Raw genomic sequence first — 15,930 nt, 5'->3', positions numbered from 1 at the left:
TAACACACCTTTTAGTAAAGATGGTTTTAAAATCCTGTGTTTGAAAATGCCACTTTTAGAAAGTGAGCATTTTCTTACTTCACCATTGAATTGTGCCCTGTCTTGCCTTGGTGACTCAACGCGGGGCTGAATAGACCTGGTCTGCATTTATAGTGGTGGGAGGAGTGTTATTTACACTTGAATAGTGGTGTCTCCTTTTGCACAATGCCGCCTCTGCCCCTGTGGTCATGCTGCACCAATGAATGCATATCTGGTTTGGACTGGGTTCAGGGACCCTTTCCATAAAGAGAACAAAGTCCTTTTGGGGTATAAGTATTGGACCTAAAACCCCAGGACTTTGGATTACTTCAAGAAACAAGAGGACCCTTCCTAGAAGAAGAGCGGAAGGACTTTGTGAGGAGAGCTGCCTTTTCTGAGTGAGGGGTTGATTGGCCTGCAGTTGCTGCTTCTGTCTATGGTCGAGGAAAAGGACTGACTCTTTTTGCCCTGCTGTGGTATCATGCTTGTGAAGAATCTTCAAGGGCTTGTGTGTGTTGGCCCCCTGCTGGAAGACTCAGGGACACCAAAGTATTCCTGGTGCTTTACCGTATTGAAATTCCTGGGGCTTTACATGTTGGAAGCATCCTTGTACTAGGCTTACTTGAAACTCCCTGGTGCTTCACTGAAACAAGCTTGTGGTGACCGCTTTACTTTTTCCATTTTTAAACCGGGGCCCCAGATTAGTGGGTGTAGAGTGTCCCATGGTTGTTGCCCTTATGGTCTCACAAGCGTATGGTAAGCGCTTTATCTAACCTTTTATTTTTGTTGGCTCAAGTCACCTCTCAGAAGCTGTGTCCCGTCCCAGCCCGCAATTCGTGGGTTGGCAATGTGGCAGGAAAGTCACCTGCTTTTAGTGACCTGAGGTGCTGCTGCACCATAAGCTTTTTAACCTCTTCAGTGCCCATGATGAGCTGGACTCGTCATGGGCCGCGGTAGCGCTGTGCCCATGACGAGTCCAGCTCGTCATAGACCCCGCCCGCTAATGCAACGGCCGGTACAGGGCGGGGAAAGGGGCGGGCACTGAAGGGGTTAAACAAAGAGGGGTTGGGCCTAAGACTGCACCCAAGCTAGGCCTCAGCAATAGTTTTAAACAGCAGGGGGTTTGGGTGCGTAACTCAAATTTATACCATTTATGCAAAAACCACTTTGACAACTAAAGTGGTTTGGTGTTTTTATTACACCTTATTGATTCACTTATTTTTTGGCATACACATTCAACATTTAAATCATGTCAAAACAAAGAAGAACAATCAAATAGAAAAATTAAACAAGACATCAATAACAACTGCACACTGGACATTAGACGATTACATAACCAATAAAATGACAACACATGAAAGAACAAAGAATAACCAGTCCTTCAATTTTACAAAAAACAGTGGCGACACAGATTATTTACAATTCGCAAACCTGCAACCTGCCAGAGATAGCTAGTCATACATAATACGAACACAACAGGCTGATTGCCCATTTTGCACACTGTGTTACTCTGTAGCTCGAAAGAGAATTGTGACTAGCTGAATTGGGTCGACGCGTTTCGGAACCCCTATTTTCTTCAGGGTTGTCCTCAGGACCAGGACTAGGTCGAGCAATACAACATCATTCCAAAGTTTGAGATGAGCACGGTGGGGGTGACCAATGGCTGGCACTTAAAACTGCTTTAATAATTGAAATATCTCATGTATGGAAGGTGGAGCCACCGTCGGGCGTATATAATTCCTAGGGTAATGGGGACGTGTCATGTTACGATTTGGGGCGCCTCAGGGAGATTGAAATTGTCCTTAATGCGTGCTGTGGAAGGCGACTATTCTATTCCTGTCTTCAGGTGCTTCAGGCAGAGGGAAGCTTTTGGTAATTCATACTGGGTTGGGCCGCTTGGAAATATCAATCTGGGACACTGTGTCAGGCACGGAGCGGGTAGATGCACATTCCGGTGGAGTGAATCCTTGGATCGGCAGCTTCGGTAGTTCCAGCGTCCCTCACAGCCTTCACGGCTCTGGCATCAGAACAATGTTTAAAATCTGCACCATAAGCAGCCGTGAGGAACCCTTCAGGCAGCACTACACTATGGGGGTGGCTGGAGGAGCGGGAGACGAGAGCTGAGGGGAAGCAGCTTACTCCCTCTCACGCCGGGTGCTTGCTGTGAGGTGCGGGTGGAAACTGCAGCAAGCATTGCCGCAGACATTTCTCTGGCCCTTGCACCCAAGTGCCTTAGCCCCTCCCCTACCCAATACAGAGGGAAGAAGGCCATCAAAGCCCTCGCTGATGTCATCACTGCCTCCGCTACACTCGGCCAGGCCGAGCGACTCCCTGCTCCACGTGCCACTGTGGAGGGCCAATTCTGTTAGAGACTTTGCCCGGGCCTCGCCTAAGGTATTGGCTCTGGGTGGGCTGGCCCGAGCAGTCTCTGTGCTCTGGGCTGCGCTCCACTCCATAGTTGGCTGACATCTACACCGGAGTGTCCCAGCAACTCTAAGTAAGCTCCCTACATGTGGAATAATCCACAGACACCCTTGGGAACCCCAGGTGAATGTAAGGACATTCCAGGGAGAGTCCACCAAAGAGGCTGCCATCCCACTGGGGGAAATTACTGCATTCTTGATAGTTGAAGGGCAGATAGCCCGGGAGATCACGGAACAGGTGGCAGGAGCCCCATATACCCTGTAGTATGAGCTCCAGTCCTGCTATGCCCTGAACTTAGGGCATAAATTACTGCACACAGCATGGTAGGAGCATAGGAGTGCATTGCCCTCTGTAGTAAAAGTAAGGTGTGATGATTCATGTGATGTATTTTATGCCCTGTTATTGAAGGTGATGTAATTTATGCCTTACCATGACACGATTTGCCTTATATGTGCACAGTGATGGTGGTATGTGGAATATTGGCATAATATGTTTATAATGTACGCAACCTACCAGTATTTATTTGATTACACTGCCTAGCTAATGTTTTGATCAGTGCCTAGTGGCAAAGTGACTTATGACCTATGTAATGTTGTGACTAATGCCTAGTTGCACCGTGATTTATGTGATGTGGTCTAAATGTGTTTTTTACATACTACGGAGTGATTTATGGTCTAATGTCTTTTTATGTATATATAATACAAAGTGTATTTCTGTTGTAATCTTGTGTGGATTCTCTTTTTGTGGTATGCCTAATGTGTCACTGGTGTGTGTGTACTGCACAAACGCTTTACACATTGTCTCTGGGATAAGCCTGACTGCTCTGCCAAGCTTCCAAGGGGGTGAACAGGGGTTATTTTAGGTGTCTAACTCCTTTCCCCTGACTAGAGGGGCGGGTTCTGCCTGGCTTAGGTGCATGTAATAGCTAACCAGAAACCCCATTTCTAACACCAGCAATTCCAGTGAAGGCCAATCATTTATTTACTTATTAAATAGTACTGAGCAGCTAGAGCAAGCACGTCTTACAATGCAGCTTTAGAAATGACCAATCACCTCTGGGGAGTAGAATGCAGGAGTGACGAGTGTACGCAAAGTACATCATGCAAGCAAAGGAGTAACATGACAGTAACCAGAGCGAGGCAAAGGTACTGAACCAGTCCATCTCACTCACCAAAAGTTAAAGGATCAGAATCCCATCTCTAAACCCATGAAGAGCCCCCCAAAAATAACTGTTATAAGGTGCTTTAATGCCCTGGTACTCCTGCCTTGTCTTCTCGAGTGTGGGATGTTTGGTTAACCCCACTACCTGATTCTGCTTATTAACCCCTACCTCATCTTCCATTGCTCACTTGTTCATATTTTTATTATCCAGCCCACCCCGCACACTCTATTTTTTGTACCCTTTGGCTGCCTCGAACATCTGTTGCTCCCTGCCACTGCCCAGCCAAGGTCCTTGACTGGTGCACATTTATTTTTAATTTTTTACTTTTTGTTTTTTATGAGGAACCAGCAGATGCAAAATGTTGCTGGTCTTTTTTCTATCTTTTTCATGCTGTAGCTCAATTTCTTTGTTGACTGTTAATTTACCGTTTGAAATGGTCCTTGCCCATGGTGTAACAGTAAATATTATAATGACAAAATGGCCACCAGGGTGTCATCTGCATACTTGCATAGCCACCGATCTATCTTGAAATGGCTCTAGTTTCAAATTGGTGGCCCATGCATCTTCATGCATGGGCATGCCTTGATGCATTGGTGGCTATTTTGGCATTAGCTGAATCCTGTGCAACTAAGCACTGGCAAAGCCAATATCTCTTTCTTCTACTGCTGAGAAATGTTAGCTTTCCTAACGCTTGTTTCATAGTGCACAAACATTGACGCTGTTGCAACCTGTGCTGATACTCTCCTCCTTTCTTCTGCAGAACGAATGTGCAAACTTTGTCCGTGTCCTTCACCATTACAACAGGACTCATCTCTTAGCGTGTGGGACTGGAGCTTTCGATCCAGTCTGTGCCTTCATAAGGGTGGGACTGCGTTCTGAGGTAAGAAGAAAGATTTTGAAGGAACATGTTATTTGCTGTGCCTGGAAAGTTCACATCGATACTGCAAACCTTTTTTTTCATACAATAGATAATTGTTATGCATTTTATTAATAATGATGAAATATTTTACTTATATTTTACATAAATGCATATTGCCCATTTTTATTAAATACAATTTTGAAAATTAGCAAAAATATGGTTGCCTAAATAGTTTGGACAAATGTTTAACTTACTGCAATTTGTCATTTAACTGACCAGAAACAGCATGTCTATCTATAAATTGTTATACATAACTAAGGGCCATATTATCAAGGAACGGCGATAACATTATCGCTGTTTTAGCGGCAGAAAACTGCAGCTAAAGCGGCGATAATGGGCTTGATAATATGCCCTTGTGAATTCCCATAGAAGCCCAGGTTCGGGTGTGAACATAGGCTTCTATGGGAATTCTCACGGGCATATTATCAAGCCCTTTATCGCCGCTTTAGCGGCAGTTTCCTGCCGCTAACGCGGCGATAACGTTATCGCCTTTTCTTGATAATATGGCCCTGTATCACTAAAAATAGATCCCCTGAAGTAGCAAACTACCTTTGCTAAAAGCCTTTTGGCGCCTCGCCAGGGGCAGTAAGCAATATTTATATATGTCAATAAAATAAACTCCAATAAATATGAGTACAACACTGACTGAGATATTGAAAAAATTCTATTGCCATTTCTTATGATTGTTTATTAGAGTCCCGGTTTCTAGCTAAGATACATCTCTGCAGTCTCTTGGCAATTGCACCGGCCAGTTATCATAGCAAAATTCCCAACTATTATCTGAATTTATAAATGCAGATATTCCAACCACCCTAAAAGTACATTAGGATATAATGCTCTTGTAATATGGTGGACAGGATATCTGTCGAGTTTGTGACAGAGTACCCGTCTGCCAAACTCTAAAGCAGGACCTATCTTCTTTTCAGCTTTGCTCACAAATTTGCATTCTCACTAAAAGGAACATGCAGATGCAAGTCATTCCTCTCTCTGCAGTTGTCTGTTCTAAAGGTAAAACATGTAGCACATCGGGTATTTATAGCCAATCTTACACAATACATGGTCCTGTAACATCCTGGGAAATTCATATTCACTCAAAACTGCCCCGAAAATATGTTTTGACTGCAGTTCTTGAGCTTAATCCTAGTGCTTTGTATTATAATGCCTCTTCATGAATTATTAACTTTTCCTCAGTCAGAAGATCCTTTGTTGTTTACATTTCTTTAACTATATAGATAAGACACAATTGGTTTCTAGTCTGCATAAAAGGTGTGGCTTGTATGATTGCCTCTGAAGAGGGATGCTTCAAATCCAGAGCAGACTGTACATATTTGAAGAAGGAGGGCGAGGGCAGCCGTTTGTCATCACCATGGCATGAGACGAAATGCTTTGAACACTTGCCAGTGAGGACCTCACAGGCTGTCTGGGGGGGTGCAGTGGGCTATAACTGAACGGTGAGAGAAGCAGACATTGAGATACTCCCAAGGATCACCAATGACTGTAACCACCCTCACACTCCTGACCTTTGAGATGAAGAGCGGGGAATGTATCATGTTTGTTCTAAGATGAGGGGCTGGCGTGCGAGGGAGGATTGACTTAGCAATTGTTTCAGTGGGTGTATTGAGGGTCTACAATTCTAAATGAGAAACTAATACCTTGAGGCATGCAACATATAAGATTGGAGAAACAGAGGCCTTGAATTGCTTTGCAGAGAATGTGGGCCAATGCTTTACAGGCTCACCATATCAGAATGCCACAAGACATAAGGCATATGCTTATCCAGAAAATGAATGCAGTGTATACCAAATTACAGGTTCTAGAAAAGAATGTGGCTCGAAACCCCTAAGCTTCAGGAAGATTTGTAAAAGGGGAGAAAATGGTGTCCTAAGCTCATAGAAAAATTGAGATGCCCTATGCCATGATGTAACACATAAAGGGGGACAGAACTCGAAGGTTGAATCCCCAATAACAAGTTCCTGTAATGATCAGGGTCTATTGTTCACACACATGAAATAATAAACCAAGCATTCACAGCAGATTAGGCAAAATTCAAAACTATATACAGAGAAAGACATGGCAGATGAAAAAACTCGGGGTTTATCTAGACCTGTCAATACTGAGGACTCTAACCCCAATGCATGTGAATGATCGAGATGCCCTCATATCTACATCAGAGATTGAAACATAAATCTCTGATTTGGCAAAAGAAAAACTCGAGGAAAGTATAGTTTTCCATCTAAATATTACTCAATTTATACATATATTCTTGCACCAAGACTTACCAAGATCGTTATGGTGTTAGAACTAAAGGACACTCTGCCACTCACCACCAGAGAGGCACTGGCATTATCCTTCCCAAATAGCAGAATATATGCATTAGTTAGAAGATCTTTCAACTCTCTTTTTATGCTGAACATAGATTACAAGGTATCGAGTAAAGTATTAGTTGAGTACAGGGGCGTAACAAAGGCCCTCACAGCCCCCGCTGTGCGGGGGGGCCCCGAGCTCAAGGGGGCACTTCAGCTCAGTACATTCTCAGCGGAGCTCAGCTCCTGAGTGTGGTCGGAGGGGGCCCCCTTCATGTACTGTGAAGGTGGGCCCCCTCAAGGTTCCTTAGCCACTGCACTGAGTATACCTTGAGAAGGGAGACCAAGTAAAACAGACCCCCCCCCTTTCTATGTAACCCTCGCTGCTGTTTGGAAATGGCCAGCCCCGCCCCCGAAGTCAATCTGTACTCGTACTGAAATCACAGCAGTGTACACTCTAAAATGTGTGTTCTTCGTTGCAAACATAATCGACTAGAAAGTAGTCCCTCCATTGGAACGAGGAGTGCCCGCAACGTGTTTTCTGCAAATACATTTGAAAAGAGATTGAGTTTTCCGCTCCCATGACACTTGAGATGACACCCACACGTTCAAAACGTTCCCCAGTGCATGTGGCCACTTTCGGGGGGAGGGCGGAGAGAGAAGCTGACCAAGCGCTTCTGGGTTGGAACTCGTGGTGTATACACAAGACTGCAGCAGGCACCGGAGCCGCGGAGCTATCCAGCCACCATTTCAATCCTGAAGTGTCTCTACGTGGGAAGGAGGTGCAGGAGACCAAGCGGAGCTGTGAGGGGTAGTGTCCGGTGTGGTAGGTAATCCACTTCTACTTTTCATTCTGGTATTTGCTTTCCACGTTATAAATCGTGGCCTACAAGTTCCAATACAAGTAAAAATAAACATTGTCAAAGCCAATAGGTCTTGCCTATGCCAGAGCTATTAGCTTTGTGCCATAATCTTTTAGTCCTGTTGTACAGTGCCCCTGTGCAGTATGGCTAAAAGTAAAGTTAGATTAAAAAACGCTATGCGGTAGGCAGCTCTGGCCACGTCAACGCTTTTTTTCTGTTATGGCGGGTTGAGGGGAAGGCAACACAACTTAAGGGGAGGGACGAATGCAGCAACACAATGGTTGCTGAGGGGGGATCAGAAGGTGAAGAAGCAACATGAACATGGGGGTGAAGGGGTAGAAGCAAGTTGAAACGCAGATACAGAAGTCACTGACAGGGGAAATACAACATAAATCTAATTTGCAGTGCTTCCTAAAAGTGGTTAAACCATTTGTGTTCAATAAACGCTCTTCCAGTTAGTTTCTCAATAAAAGCTAGTTTTAGTAAGCTAGAGTTAGGGAGGTCAACAATTAAACATGCAGCGTTTGCTATGAATGATATATGTTAACTGCTGGTAGGTTTTAGGTTGATTTTCATATCAGTAGGATGATTTTTTGGGTTGCTCCCAAAAAACTTAATTTTGGCCATCATCATGCTGTGAAAGTGGTACTGGCATTACAGAGTTCATTTAGTATCAACGTCTGGGGGTCGTGACAACGTTCATTATCCTTCGTGAATGCTGCCATGAGATTTAAATCGAAAAGCTAAGGGAGCTTTCAATGACATCAGGGGCGTACGAAGCAGGGGCGTTACACAGGTCCCCGCAGCCCCCAACCTCCAGGGGGCCCCCTCAGCACAGCACTTCGGCCAGGGATCTCCTGATGGAGTCCGGAGGGGGCCCCTCCACGTACCTTTGAAGGGGGCCCCAGCAAGTTTCGTTACGCCTCTGGTTGAGTAACTCCTTTGAGTCCTTTCAATGATCGTCAACTCGGATCATAGCGGATTCGTTCTGGGCTAAGTTTTTCCAAGTATTCGAGGTGACTCTGAAATCAGAAGCAATGCTCACAGTTGTTTCCATAGAGATTGAGAAAGTGTTCGACTTGATCAGCATTTGTTTATGGTTCTGTGAAAGAAGGGCGTCGAGCCAGGCGTGATGCTATGGATTCATTTGTTGAATACGGAGCCAACATTTTCTATAGGCCCACAAGGGCCAAATCATATCGTTGATATATGATCTGGCGATTGAGCCCTAGTTACCATGATAGACAGGGTAGCATCACAGTAGCTTGGACACAGCTGGCACATCAAAAGCTATATAATTACATGCAGACGATGCAATATTGTATGCAGGAGATGTAAACAAAGGGTGAGGCCATATGATCAAAGCACTGAAATTGGAAAATCGTTAGGGTTGAAAGTAAACGGAGACAAATCATGTTTATTCCCAATGAGGAAAATTAAAGACAGGCAGACAAAAACCTTCCCTGGCTTGACTTGGTCTGAACCTCAACAGGTAGTTCACCAGATTTTGATACTTGGGGTCCTGGTTGACTATGTAGATACTTACATTATTGCTGCTATAACTGAAAGGCTTTATTGGCACTACAAAGAAGTGTTTCCTTCTGGAGGAAAGTTTTTCTGTCGGTAACAATGTGACTAGCCCTATCATTATTAATGTATATGACCTGAAGCTGCTTTAATTAGCCACCAATATGTTTCATAGTTTCACCCAACAATTTCACCATAAAAAACATCAACATTATTACAATTGTATCCAACAATCTAATCGTGACATATTTCCAGTCACTAGGACTCTGAGCGAATTCAAGATGCAAAATAAATCAACATTATTATACTTACAGATAAGTCAAACTAGACCTTGTGAATCTTGTGTCTATTGAATCCTTATAAAATGTATACGTTTAGATAACCGAAATCTTGGTTTACCTGGTGCAGGATCATATTCTTTCTGTATGCCATAGAGGCAATGACTTATTATGTGTTACTCTACTTATTTGCATCTTATTCTGCTATTCATTAGCACACATTACCTATGTTCATTGATCATGTTGTCCAAATGCTTTGACATACCATTCCACCCATCTCAAGGGTGATAGCATTTTGCTAATTACCTAATAATATAATGTAACATGGGGTGGAGGGTCAGACAATGAAACCCCAGCTGCTCCATCTGGCGGCTAGGATGATTTGTCATTGTTAATAGAACTAGGGACTCACTCCATGGCCGGGTTACTGTTACTTTTATTCGTTCTCCTTCACCTTACACCACTCAATATCTTGTTGGCTATGTTGGCCAATAGCTTAGATATGTGCTGTGTTATGTTTATGCATCTGGTGGACTTCCAGATCATTTCCACTTGACGTTTATCTAGCAAAAGCTCTCGATACATGAATCTACAACTAAACCCCCTGGGCCTAGGTATTTTTAGTACTATTCAAATGAAGTTAGATACTGTCTGATAAAGGTTTGGTACCCTACCACGCTTGTTTTCATTGAGGTGTGCTCTAGGCATAGTCAATTAGAATCTGATACCGGTGTGATTGGATATGCTTGTAGATCTCTGGAGAATATAAGCAAATATTCCATGGTTGATCCCCTCTCTTGTGATGACACGCTACTGCTTCTTAATACATTCTGAGTCAGAAGATTGTTTGAGAAATGCATTGTTTAGTGGTTTTTGGAATAACATAAGCTTAATTTTTGTTTTACATAGTTGGACCTAGAGTAGGCATGAGGCAAGCATGGACTGTATGAGCGTAAAACCATGTTTCTGCCTCTTGATGCAATGTTGGATCAGTAAACTGCAGATAGCTTTGAACCCTGCTTCCAGAAGCCCAGTTCATCGTTTGGAAGATTTTGAATTGAAGTCTAGACTCCAGAGGGAACCATGGGAGGGCTTTTAATGCTGCCTTCATGTGATCATCCTTCCTTAGAACACAGATCAGTCAAACTGCCGGATGTTGCAATCTTGTACCCTGCCTTTGGATTGTTTGAAAGCATTCTATTGATTACATTAAAGTAATCAAAAACGTAACTATAGTTTCTCTTAATATTTGCTCTGTAGGAATGCTGTGAACTTTCAGAGCTAGATGAGTTAAACAATAAAGCCTTTTAACTTCCTTATTTGGTCGGAATTGGCAAGATTTGAATTAAAATGAATACCCATGTTTTAGATTTGCAGGTAGGTGTTGTCTTAAGTGGTTGTCAACCTCTTTAAACATATTTCGCACCCTTTATTGCTATCACTTCCTCATGATGTCTGTTTTTTCATCACTAAGACCAATGTAGGTCTTATGGTCAAAAGTGCAATGCACTGCTGGGGTGCCGATTTGCATCATTGTAGCATGATTATCTTAGTTCAGAGCAGGTACGATTTACACCCCAACTTTTGGCACAGTAGTTTATGTTATTCCCTTTGATATAAAACCAGGTTACATATTTTTTTTATTTAAACACATATTTTTCAGTAGTTTAATTCATGATGCTACGATCCTACAATAGTGCATCACATCTAAAGCATCTTCGGACATTACTTCTGATTTGTCCTCTATATATTCGGTAGCCGTCGTATTGATCCCTTCTGTCTTCACCTGTGTAAGCACATTTTATCACAAACCGCTATATGCGCCCCATGGATCCCGTTTTTTGTACTGTTTCAAGCACCCAGTGCATTTGTATACCTATTTTTTAGCCATACTGCATCAGTCCATGTCCTTTCCCCATTCTTTCAGATTGGGTGGTGTTCCAGACCCAGTGCAATGCATCCATGTTTCTTCTCGCTTGCATCAAACATACATTACAAAATAGTTTTCTGGGTTACAGTCATTGAGATAATATGAGGTGTTTCAAGAATCCTGATGTTATCTCTGCATTTTTCCTCAGACGCTTTTCTTAGGTTATGGAAGGTTTTTCAGCTAACATATATCAAGAAATGAATAGTTTTTTAGAAGTGGTGATGGTTGGATAGGTAAAGGGTCTAATGACTCTTGCTTTTTGGATGGACCTATTTATGAAGTGAAGATGTTAATAATGAGAAAATTCCTTGATCCATGATACGGGTCATGAGACAAACAATCTATTATTTTCTTCATTTGTCCCATGTCAATGTATTCTAAGGCGATAATCTTGATAGCAGATTTTGCAGACAGATGTAGTTTATTGAGATGTTCACAGTTAACCTTTTGAACCAAAGAATGATATTGTGTCCTTACACTGAATATGTTTTTGTTTTGGGAATGAGTCAGTTAAAATAATGCTAAATACTCATATCATTTGACGTATTACCAAATAGATTGAAAATATATGCCTTTTTTAACTGTTAAAGTATTGTATTACTTTCTGTTCATTTCAGACTTGAACATGTGATACCTGCTTTCCATTTTCATGGCATTAGCTGGTGTGCTCTGTTTTGCACAATTTGCTGATTGTCATGTTTCATAGCTGTAGTTCTATGCTTTTGGAGGTGAATGTATCTATTCATTGCGTCCAATATATTTATTATGTATAAAGCATTTAGATGATACGTAGGTTTGGTTTGATGTGTAGGTTATCTGGGATATAATTTAGCTCAATCTGATTCTCTCTTCAAACTGCATTGTAGGAAGCTGGCTCTTTATATGACATACCAAAATGAAGTATGTTGGCAAAGAGTCCAGGGATTCCCTTCTGAGTGGACAGGGTTTGCTCTAGCAATCTCAAGGTGCTCTTCTAGGAGGTATTGTGGTTGAGCAGCCTTAGGCTTATCAGAGAGGCGTGTTAGACATCTGGAAATGCACAGAACAGTCAATAAATGATGCACACGACTCAATAAGGAGATGCACACCAACATATAAAAATAACACGTATCTGTATATATGTTTAGGCACCAGAATCAATATGATCAGGTAAGTATATTTGGCAAGAGAAATAATTTTACTCTTAAAAATTTCAGAGTGCATTTTTTTAAGCAGCAATGTTATCCTATGGAAGGAAAAATAAGTAATGCATTCAAGTCGACAGTGCATTTTTCAAAGCTGCAATGTTAACCTACGGAAGGAAAGACAAGTTTGGCATTCAGGTACAGTACAGCTACTTATAAAACCAACCTCCTGGACTTGAGGTGAGTTTGGGGCAAGGTCCGAGGCAGCACCAGCAGCTCACCTCGAGCGGCACTAAGACATCCAGGTGCAGGGGTGCAATACAGCATCGGGTGGCAATGGGGATCGGTCTGAGGGAAAAGAAGCTGCAGGTTAGGACTGGGAGGCCAGTCGGGTTGAACTAAACAAAGTGCTCAAGTCTTGCAATGCTATAGGATGCAATGCTATGGAACATGGGGACACCAGTGGTTCTCTTCTCCTCGTGTTGGGCTGGCTGGGTGCAGAGGGTCTTTTAGGTGTCGGGTTTCTTCGTCAGGGAGCACTCACGGTTGAGGGGCCTACAAACAGAGGCTGTAGGCAACGTCGGTGTTCACAAGGGGTACGGCTTACTCTGAAAAGTCATTTCCACTTCACGTAGCCGACCTTAGGGGTGGTACTGGCCTGAGGGTGGACATGCCTATCTAACTGGCTAACTCACCCACCTATCCAGGTGCCAAAGGACCCTGGACAAAGAGGGTCAGCTTCCTCTCCTGTGAGAGAGGCCATATTTGCACAACAAAGGTTGTCGGCTCTTTGACATTCCCCTGCCTTGGAATGCTAATCTGCGGGTCATCCTGTGGGAGGGGGTGTATGCACCCAATGCCAGAGCAGGTTTTATTTCTGGCCTCCTGAGAGCAAAGGCCATCACCCGTGGGGGTCAGAAACTTGTCTCTGGTGGAAGGCTGGTGAAAACCAGTCAGTCAGCACACTAGTAGCTGGTAGGTTTTCAGAGGGCACCCATAAGGTGCTCTCTGGGTGCATGTATTAATAAATCTACCACTGGCATCAGGGTTGGTTACTACAAGATGTTTGATACCAAACATCCCTATTTTCAGTGAAGCCATCATTTAGCTGGAGAACTCATTTTCACCAGTGTCCAGCGCATGCAGATATATCCTCACATGTAGTTTAGTGCACTCTGCCTTAGGCTGTAAGGCCTGCGGTATGGGTGGCTTACCTACACTTCATGCAGTGTCTGTGGGCATGGCACACAGGGATGTGTGCATGTTGCGTTTTCACTTTTGTCTTCTGCAGTGGCAGGATGTATGTGTTTGGTGAGGGGTCCTTTAAGGTGGCACAATGTGTGCTGCAGCCCTGAAGGCCCCTTTTTAGCCCCCTTGCCCAAGATGCCAGGGGTACCTTTCACTATGGAAATACAGGGAGTACCAAAAGGTATTTCCAATTGGGGAAACAACTGTACAGTTTTGGGAAAGGGATCTGGCACTGGGGACCTGGTTAGCAGAAATCCAGTGCACTTCCAGTTAAAATAACATCTTGAATGTAGGCAAAAATGGGGGTGACCGTGTCGAAAAAGGGCACATTCCTACATGCATGTTATCATATTACATCTTGATAAGAAGGTGTGTGCTTGAATATGATTATCAGGTTTGTGGTCTATTGCTCGATACAGAATACAGTATGTGTACTTTAAATTATTACAAAGAACATAAACAAAAAAAGTATCTACCTTTTGAATCATATTACCAAAATCTAAATGTACTTCCACCTCCAAACTAAACAATACAAATACAATGAAAAACAAATATTATGAACATAACCTGATTGTGGTAATCAATAGTTGTACACCCATATGGAGGGGTTCACTGACCCAGTTGCTTTGCTGACCTGCACAGGCTGCTAGCTGCTATTTCCACCACTTCCTGATTAAGTCAGCCTTCTCTGGCTGAAGCAACACCTGTAAATTCAGAGAGAGGACGAGAGGGGCCAAGGCATTGTCCATGCATGTAAAGGTCAGGTTGGCAATGAGCAAACTGACCCCTTAACCCCTTCGGTGCCCGCCCCTTTCCCCGCCCTGTGCCGGCCGTTACATTAGCGGGCGGGGTTTGTGACGAGCTGGACTCGTCATGAGCACAGCGCCACCGCGGCCCATGACGAGTCCAGCTCGTCACGGGCACCGAAGAGGTTAAGTACATTAGCTGAAAAACCGCTACTCAAATTTGGTATTTTGCACCAGACCGACCCACTACCTTCCCATTGCTGTTTCGCTTGTTCTCTCAGCAATGGTGTGTGCCATTGTCATGGGCCTGCTATCGCCAGGTGCAAGTTGGGCTGCACACCCAAAGCTAGAACTTGAAGTGACAGATGATAAGTCAAGCAACCCTCGCCATGAACAGTGTTGTAATCAATGAGGTCCTGTTAGATGTTGCATTGATCTTATCAATGATGCCATATAACAGTTCATGGGGGATGTAATAATGGAGCAATAAGCAGTGTATGGAGAGGATGCAAGTTATAGTTACTTCGGCTACACATAACGAGTAGATTTCAGTGATTTTTGAGTTTAAAATCTAACATTTTAACAGATATCTTCACCTAATTATAATGTCACTTTAACCTTGGTTTTCTCAGTGAATTTCTCTGGCTTTTTTCTAATGCAAAGTAAAATATTTCAACCATACCTAAGTATGATGTCACTTTAACCTTTGTACTTTTTTCAGTGAATTTCTAGTTTTTTTAATGTGATATTTAATTGCCATACCTAACTTGGCCTGTCCTGTGCCTCGCCAGTCACCTGCGTCCAACTCCCGGGTGGCCAACACCATGCTCGGCATTGACTGGCTATGTGCAGCATGTGGTGACAGCCAGGCCCTGTGCCGAACCCCTCGCAGGTGGGCAGGCCCCCGCCATGCACAGCCTTTGGCCATGCACTCTGTGGGCTTGGCCACAGAGCCTGGCCTCTAAATAGGCCCTGTGCTCAACCCCCCACAGGCAGGCAAGATCCTGGATAGGTTCACCACAGCCTTTTCAGTCTCGGGAAGGGGGCAGTACACCTCCTTCCCTTTAATTTGAGTTTGTCCATGGGAATAGGACTCCTTCCCTAAATATGTTGTTGTGCCACCCCCACGGGCCCAAGCCCACCCAGAGGCTTTTTTTAAGTAGTGCTGATCCCCTGCAAACTTTTGGCAACATTTGTAAAAAATACGTTTTTGGGCCAGGGTTGGTCCTTCTGGGACCCCCCTCCAGCTCCCTCAAGGTATCCTTCTCCTCCCTCTTATACATTTTAAAAAAATCTTTTTTCTAGGACTCGGGACTGAGTCCCAATTCATAAGATGGTTGCACCCATATCATTGATCAAGTGGATGTCAATCAGATCTCAGCTTGATA

General features: G+C 43.6%; 1 protein-coding gene across 1 annotated transcript in view; it reads left to right on the top strand.

Moving 5' to 3' along the window:
• SEMA3E (semaphorin 3E) overlaps positions 1-15,930 on the top strand; it is a 612,412-nt gene that overhangs the window by 270,703 nt on the left and 325,779 nt on the right. The window contains exon 4 of the mRNA XM_085652902.1: positions 4,365-4,484. Within this exon, the coding sequence (XP_085509028.1) occupies positions 4,365-4,484 (120 nt within the window). The remainder of the gene's footprint in view (positions 1-4,364; positions 4,485-15,930) is intronic.

Source organism: Triturus cristatus, chromosome 4_1, assembly GCF_964204655.1.
Source record: "Triturus cristatus chromosome 4_1, aTriCri1.1, whole genome shotgun sequence".
NCBI classification, from domain to species: Eukaryota; Metazoa; Chordata; class Amphibia; order Caudata; family Salamandridae; genus Triturus; species Triturus cristatus.
The sequence above is the reverse complement of the archived record's forward strand: the minus strand, read 5'-3'. Positions and strand labels throughout refer to the sequence as shown.